The sequence below is a fragment of the Pantherophis guttatus genome, chromosome 4, assembly GCF_059756535.1.
Source record: "Pantherophis guttatus breed Tessera chromosome 4, ASM5975653v1, whole genome shotgun sequence".
In the NCBI taxonomy this organism is placed as follows: Eukaryota; Metazoa; Chordata; class Lepidosauria; order Squamata; family Colubridae; genus Pantherophis; species Pantherophis guttatus.
Genome location: NC_142066.1, coordinates 8,629,131 through 8,637,709, shown reverse-complemented (window position 1 = coordinate 8,637,709; position 8,579 = coordinate 8,629,131). Strand labels below are relative to the sequence as shown.

Here is an 8,579-nt window from a genome sequence, read left to right as displayed (position 1 = left end):
TTATGAATGACTGCAATCATTCTATTATTCTAGCAGGCCACAATATCAAAAGGTCTGCACAGAAGAGAATAGAAAGTGAGAAAGGATCTATTTATATACCAAGCACAACATGGAGGAAGGAAGTGGTCATGCTGACTCTGTGAGAATCATTTCCACAAAGTTATCTTCCTTCTGTTTTATCTGCCAGATGTTTTCCTTGAAGGTAGACTCAGACATTTTCTCCATATGCAGAAAATCATAAAATTGATCCTCCTGGTGTTCTGGATTTACAAAGTAGTTACTCTGAGCTGTCCTGCAAGTGATGCTTTCCCTATTCCACATGAGTGTTATCAGCCTGGTGACCTCGTCATTGGTGGGATGATGTCTCACTTGGTTTACCATTTCTATCAAACTCTATTCAAACAACATCCTTTTCTCAACCTTTATGATTCACCAATGTAAAGATTTTCCTTTCAATCATCTGACCTTAGACCCACATAGCAAAAAATCATTTATATAACTGTTGGTGTAGGAAATGTAGAGTTTTTCATGTAAATGTAAGAATTCTTTGTGTTTTGAAAGTGGTGAGAGAGAAGAGGGAACTTTCTTTGTGTTTCTTTCATGAACAACATTCTCGTAAGGAAAGCATATTTGAGTGTATAGAAATTATCAAAGAGAAGAATGCTAAAAAAAAATCAGCTCTGCCACATTTCACAACTCAAAAGGCAACTGAACATTATTGTTTTGGTTTTTTTTTAAAAAAAACATTTCATTACTTATCCAAGAAGCTTCTTGTTCTGTTTCAGTTTTGTTCAATTCTGGAAGCTTCTTGGATTAGAAGCAAAATACACTGCTCAAAAAAATAAAGGGAACATAAGCAGAAGACATCCAAGATCTGAATGAATGAAATAGCCTTATTAAATACTTTGTTCATTACATACAGTAGTTTTGTGTTCCCTTTAGATGTTTGAGCAGTGTATAAACTACTATATATAAAGAACAAAGTATTTAATAAGGCTATTTCATTCATTCAGATCTCGGATGTCTTCTGCTTGTGTTCCCTTTATTTTTTTGAGCAGTATATTTTCAAAGAAATATTCCAGTTGCCTTTTGGAAAAGCACTTTTGGGACAACCATGACCAGGATGACTGAGAATCTCCATAGACATAAATATTGGAAGTTAGTTAAATTATTTGCATTCTATTTTACTGAACAGGTAAGGAATGATAGGATAGAGTAAAGGTGTTTTAATATTTCTCTTGCAGCCAAAGTGGACACACACCTTAGATATTGATTCTGGGGAACTTAGAATTATGAGAAATCATAGAATATTCCTTCAGAACTGAAAAGATTCAGATGAAGAAGATGTATGGGTTTAGAGAGAATCTCATCCTAAATCTACAATTCTTTCTAATTTAGTAAAGTTCCTAGAAAACTAAATCAACAGAGAAAACGAGCCACAACATTCTGGGTTAAACTGAAGGCTGAAGTTAAAACTCCATAAATTAACATAGTATGCTTTATGATGAGTAACTTTCTAGAAAAATATAAAGGAAAAAAATTGTATGCAAAATACATTTGGACTGATAAAAAAATTATTTAATACTTCAGTCAGAAACAAGTTTTCTTGTAGTCAGTTACAAACAGTACCATACTAAAATAATTTGCATAATAATAATAATAATAATAATAATAATAATAATAATAATAAATGTCCTTAATCTATTTGCAGTGTAATAACCAAATTCTACCAACACATCCTTGCCTTGTCCTTTGCTGTGAAGGAGATCAATGAGGACTTCCAGATCTTACCTAACGTCACTCTTGGGTTCCACATCTATGATAGTTATCACAATCCAAGGATGACTTATCGCACCACTCTGGACCTCCTTTTCAAATCTCAGGAATTTGTTCCTAACTTCAAATGTGATAGCCAGAAAAATCTGATGGCTATCATTGGAGGATTAGGTTCTGATACATCATCTAATATAGCTGAAGTTGTAGATTTTTACAAGATTCCACAGGTCAGTATGGAGGAGATGAACAGAAAAAAATTGTACTTTGTTGTTATGGCATAATTACTGAGAATCAGATATTAGACTTGTATTAAAACGTTCCACAGACCTTAAGGTATAATACTTAGCACTCTTTTATGAAGCTACAATGCCAATCATAGAAGTGAGTATCTAGAGTCATTCCATTCCATACCATAGATTTGAATGTAGCACACTCTCATCTTGTTCAAACAAATGAACTATTATAATGTGCTAGAAATTCCATTCTATATTAATATTTCAAAAGAAATAGAGGAAAAAATCCTTCTTTGGAGATCTTTTACAGGAAAACTAGATCCAGAAAGATTGGATTTGAGCTAATGACTCAACAGAGTATTATTCTGCTTTATTTTAGCTGACATATGGCTCATTAGCCCAAGAAGAGTTTCAGACTAGCAAACGCTCCTCACTTTATTACATGGTCCCAAAAGAGGACCATCAATACATTGGAATTATTCAATTGCTTCATCATTTCAAATGGACATGGATTGGGATTTTTACTATGGATAACAACAATGGAGAACGTTTCATACAGAAAATGCAGCCCATACTTTCACAAAATGGAATCTGTTCATCGTTCATACAAAGGCTTTCACAACTAATCCACATAGAACACTTTGGAGAACTTTATCATGTAGCCTATAGTATTTCCAATATTTTGAAGAATAGCAACACCACCGCACTTCTCGTCTATGGAGAATCAGGAACTATTATGTGGCTCAGAGGTGTCACGTTTGTAGCAGATCCTGAAAACAAGGAAACTGCATTATTTAGAAAGGTGTGGATCATGACTGCACAAATTGATTTTGTGCTCTCAGGCTTTCAAGTCATGTGGGATCTCCAGATGTTCCATGGGGCTATTTCCTTCACTGTTCATTCAACAGCAGATATAGATTTCAAGGAGTTTCTTCAGACCATCAAACCTCATTCAGGCTGCAGAGATGGGTTTCTGCAAGACGTTTGGGAACAATCATTTGATTGTTCATTCTCAAAATCAGAATTACAAGAAATGTCCAATAGGCAGTGCCCAGTGGAAAAGAAACTGGAGGATCTTCCTGGGCCTGTGTTTGAAATGGAAATGACTGGCCACAGCTACAGTGTCTACAATGCTGTTTATGCTGTGGCTCATGCTTTGCAAGCACTACTCATGTCAGGGTTCAATAAGAAAAAAACTATGCTGCGTAAAAAAATTAACCTTCCACCTATGCAGCCTTGGCAGGTATTCTCTCTGCATTGCACACTTCTTTTATTTCAATGAGCAATCTGATCTAGAATTACCATTTGAACCTATGGCGGAAAGTCTTAATATTTTCTGCTTATAAAATCCAGTGTGAAAAAAGGTCATAAGTCACTTTTTTCAGTGCCCTCATACCTTCAAACAGTCACTAAACAGGCTGTTGTAAGTAGAAGACTACCTGTATTATCCTTTTAATTCTCTCTCTTTTTCATTCTCTTTCACATAGCTCCATCCGTTTCTATATGGCATTTCTTTCAATAATTCGGCTGGAGAGAAAGTTTCCCTGAATGAAAAAGGGGAAGTAATGGGTGGATTTGATATCATCAACCTCATCACATTTCCCAATCGGTCTTTTCAAAGAGTTAGAGTTGGAAGAATAGATCCGAGTTCTCCAACAGGCAAAGAATTATTGATTGATGAAGATTTTATTGCCTGGCACCCAGCTTTTAACCAGGCATGGACTCATTTCATGGACTGTACCTTGAGCTATTATGATCCGAAATAGAGTCTCTTGAATCACATTGAGCAAAGCCTCTTTAGAAATCTAATTTCTATGTTTGCAAGAAAAAATGGAATACTAGGAAAAAATATGGCCCTTGATCAAGTATTAATCGAAATGACAAAATGGTTTTGCAATGTAAAAGTCAGATTTTCTTTTTGGTTGCAATTACCTTTCAGATTATGGACATTGCTTTATTTCCATAACATTTTCATCCCTCATAATTATTTACTCAACTTTCCTTTTTAAAGAGGCCGTTTTCCTCATCACTGTAATTTCAACAAATTTTAATGCATAATATAAATCCAGCTAGGTAATATTCACTAGCCCTTTGGAGAAGTAAAGATTTCTTTACCCCAATAAAAGGTGATGATTAATAACTCACAAATGAAGGTGTCCCAGAACAATATTGAAGAATCTACTTTGAGTCAGTCACTGGTCCACCTTTGGTCCCAGTGACTGTCCCAGATTAGATCCTGCAGGATTAATAAATGTTTTTTTTCTTAAAACCTCCCTTTGCAAAAATCTTTTATGTTTATCCCCAGGTACTTCCAATTTCTCTGTGTAATGACTATTGCTCCCCTGGATACTGGAAGAAGGAGATTGAAGGAAAACAATTCTGTTGCTATGACTGTGTTCCATGTCCAGAAGGGAAGATTTCAAATCAAAAGGGTAGGATAGACATTCCAGGAAGTTTTCATTACGTTGATTTAAGCAAACAAAGAGGAGCAGTGGTTCAATAGCTTAATGATGCTAGAGAAGGTCATTAAGCTCCAACGGTTTGAGTCCTAGCATGGTGTAGGGTGGTGAGCTTCCGTTACTCATCTCAGCTGCTGGCGATCTAGCAGTTCGAAAGTATGTTATATGGAAGGAGATAAATAGGTACCACTTCGGTGGGGAGCTGAGCTGGCATTTCATGTGGACGGTTAGAATCCTGCTGGCACTGCACTTCCCATTTGTGATGTCCATTTGTGAGGCAGCTTTAATGTAGGGACAGGGCCCATATGATGCTGCTGTCAGGGTTCTGACCGATGCCCTAATAAAAGCAGGAGCCTCAAACCAAGTTTCAAGAAAAATCCAGTTGTTTATTAGGAGCACCATGTTGGCATGAACCAAGTGAAGTTCTGATGTCACTCAATTCGTACCTTGCCTCTGACTGTGTTTCCTCCTCCCCCCAAGGTGTGTCATAAGTCACATTCCCCAACGAAGCAATTTTGCGGGTCATGAAAGTCATTCCCTCCAGCCATTACTGGTTTCTGTGGAGATGGCCTTGACTCTGGCCAGCTCGGATGTGTTTTCTTTTGACTGAGGTGCAAATTCCTCGATGCAGGTGCAAGGTTGATTCTCCATCCCCTGCCTATGCAACTTGGGAGCAGGTCATTTGCACCTGAGTAGTGCAAATGATATGAAGCCTTCTTGAAACTACTGAAAGGACTGTATTGTGGAGCTGTGCTTTGTGCAGCTGTGTTCCTTTTTGCCCTGTGTCCCTTCACTGTGGAAGACAGACACAGGCTGTTGGGGATGAGTCTGTCTTGTCTGCTTCTCAAACTGAAGCACAAATGGTTCCTGTACTCTGCAATCTTTTTCCTGGAAATCCATTCATACTTCCACACCATTTGAAGGGTATTCATCCCAAAGTGCATAGCTAAATGTCAATGGAGGTTCTCATTCATCCAGGTCATGGTTCTCCCAAAGTTGCTTTTTAATGAGCATCTGTCTGCAAGGAATATAAATCCTTCCATTCCCCACCACCCAGTCAGAGCTAAAGAAGCTTCTTGGAGGAGAAGCGAAAGATATTCAAAGAAAAAACAAGAAAGTCAAGTTGCCTCTTGAAAAAGCACCTTTGGGACAACCACGGCCTGGGTGACTGAGAATCTTCATAGACAAACAGAGCTAGCAGTCTTAGGGCAGCCAAGTACTAGTCTGTATAAGCATTATAGTCTCCTGGCTAATGTAACACCATATACTGAATAAATAAGTATTTTTTTAATTTTACTTTAATAAGCAAAGTGTAATTTGCACACCTTAGTATGCAAATAACTAATACTTTTAGTTATTAGTGAATATTCATTTTTATAGCTGTGACTCACAATCTGTTGTTCAGGTCAATACACTCTGTTACTAGAGACTTACATATATCTTTACGGTTTTCTTTTCCATGTTTGAGAGAAAATGGCGAAAGTCCAAATGGCCTACATTGCAAAAAAATTTAAAATGATACAAAGGGTTGCATTTCAAAGAATAATATTCCTTCCATTTCTGCTTCGTTTTAAGCCAGTCCTCAAATTTTCCATTTGAGGAAAAACTGAATTTTCATAGAAATATGATCAAACTGGTAAACGGTGGAAAGAACTCAAAGTTATAACAACTCTAACCCATTCAGAAAGTAATTTGAATACTATAGGATACCTAGATGATAAATTCCTTGATTTTCTTTCCAGATATGGATGACTGTTTTCAATGTTCAGAAGATCATTATCCCAATAAAGAAAAGAATGGATGTATCCTGAAATTGCTGATCTTTCTAAGCTTTGAAGAAACATTAGGAATTGGTTTGGCCTCAATAGCTCTTTCTTTCTTCTTCTTGACATCTTGGGTACTTGGAATTTTTATTAAGCACAGGGATACTCCCATTGTCAAAGCCAACAACCGGTCCCTCACCTACATCCTCCTTGTCTCTCTTCAGCTCTGTTTTCTCTCCTCTTTGCTCTTCCTCAGCCAATCTGGCAAGATGACCTGCCTTCTCCGACAATCAACTTTTGGCATCACTTTCTCAGTGGCCATTTCTAGTGTTCTGGCTAAAACTATCACCGTGGTTGTGGCTTTCATGGCCACTAAACCTGGTTCTCAGATGAGGAAGTGGGTGGGGAAAAGATTGGCCTTTTCTATTGTCCTCTCATGTTCTCTATTCCAGGTAATGATTTGTAGTCTTTGGTTGTTCACATATCCCCCATTCCCTGAGTTGGACATGCATTCAGAGCTCCAAGAAATGATTTTACAATGCAATGAGGGGTCAGCTTTCTTTTTTTACTGTGTCTTGGGCTACATGGGTATCTTGGCCATCGCCAGCTTTATTGTGGCTTTTCTTGCCCGTAAATTACCTGACAGCTTTAACGAAGCCAAGTTCATCACCTTCAGCATGTTGGCCTTTTGCAGTGTGTGGATCTCCTTCTTTCCAGCCTATCTGAGCACCAAAGGAAAAGCCATGGTAGTTGTGGAGGTCTTCTCCATCTTGTCCTCCAGTGCTGCATTACTGGGATGCATATTCCTACCAAAATGCTACATCATTGTTTTGCGACCTGAGCTAAACCACAGAGAGCAACTCACAAAAAGAAATTAGTACATTATGTGTTCTTTCTGGCTCCCCTAATTTATTTATTTATTTATTTATTTATTTATTTATTTATTTATTTATTTATTTATTTATTTATTTATTTATTTATTTATTTATTTATTTATGCAATAGCCTTCATACTTTTGTATATTTTATACAAAGTCAGCTTATTGCCCCCACAATCTGGGTCCTCATTTAACCTACCTTAGAAAGGATGGAAGGCTGAGTCAACCTTGAGCCTGATGAGATTTGAACTCGCAGTAATTGCAGGGAGCTGGATGTTAAATGCTGCCTTAGTAGGAGGCATTAGCCTCCTACGCCACTCAGGCTCCTTAATTAAAAGATCAAAGGTGGTTTGTATGCCATTTCAGGGAAAGAACCTGATATTTGGTGCCTTTGCAATCCATCCTCTTTTTTTCATTGAGGTTTCTCTATAATTTCTAGATTTAATGGGATTTTAGTGTGGTCTAGAGGGTAAGGAACTGTGGTAGAAACCAAGGGGCCATGAGTTCAAGCCCTGCCTTGGCCATGAAAGCCAGCTGGGTAACTTTGGAACAAACACTGTTTCTCACAGGGTTGTTGCTATGTGGAAAAAATAAGGGAGATGGTATATTGGATATGTTTGCTGCCTTTGGTAGTTTGTAAAATAATAAAGTGGTATTTATTGTAAAAAAATAAAATAATAAATGAAATGAAATGAAGTACTAATATGAAATGAAATGAAATGAAATAAAGTAATAAAATGAAGCAAACCTGCTATGGCAAGTGAAAGGGATTGAAAGATGTAAAATGTACGATGACATCATTAACTAAATTCCACCCAGTTTGTAAATGCATAATGAGCTGCACAAAAGGATGTCATTTCCACACCACAAAGAGTGTGTTTAATGTTATGTTTTATTATAATTTATTATAAATAGATAGCTAAATAGCTAAGTAGCTAGATATCCAGATATCCATAAAGGAGGGGTGGAGGGAGAGAAATAGATAAAGCAAGATAGAGAGATGGATGGATGGATGGATGGATGGATGGATGGACGGATGGACAGACAGACAGATTGATTCTCTGGACAGGACAAGTAGCCGAAATTATAATGAAAGTGCAACCCTAATTCAGATAGAAACTAGTTACTCTGTACTCTGCAAGTAATGCTTCCCCTGTTCTCATAAGTGGTGGCATGATGTCCCAAATAGTTTACCAGTTTTAGAAATTAAAATTTAAGGAACATCCTTGAATAACACCTTATGACATACATTGTAGCAAGTTCTTTTTTATCTATCTATTTAAGAGAATTTGTATGGTCCCACACTCACTATCAGTGTCTCTGAGCTGCTTAAAAAATATACAAGGAATAAAAACACACCGCTGGGGATAGCAATCAATTGGTTGAGCCACTTTATAGGTTCCAACCCCTTCTGAGTTCCACAGGCCTATTGACAAAACCAGGTGCTCAGGGCTTTAAAAAAGAGGGACCA

At 37.3% G+C, this 8,579-nt stretch overlaps 1 protein-coding gene across 1 annotated transcript; it reads left to right on the top strand.

Moving 5' to 3' along the window:
* The first annotated feature begins 1,841 nt into the window (after window positions 1-1,841).
* LOC148113676 (vomeronasal type-2 receptor 26-like) lies at window positions 1,842-7,109 on the top strand. Its single transcript, XM_087893263.1, has 4 exons — window positions 1,842-2,003; window positions 2,389-2,811; window positions 4,315-4,441; window positions 6,211-7,109. The coding sequence occupies exons 1-4, from the start codon at window positions 1,842-1,844 to the stop codon at window positions 7,107-7,109; spliced, it is 1,611 nt and encodes a 536-aa protein (XP_087749389.1).
* Window positions 7,110-8,579: the final 1,470 nt, after the last annotated feature.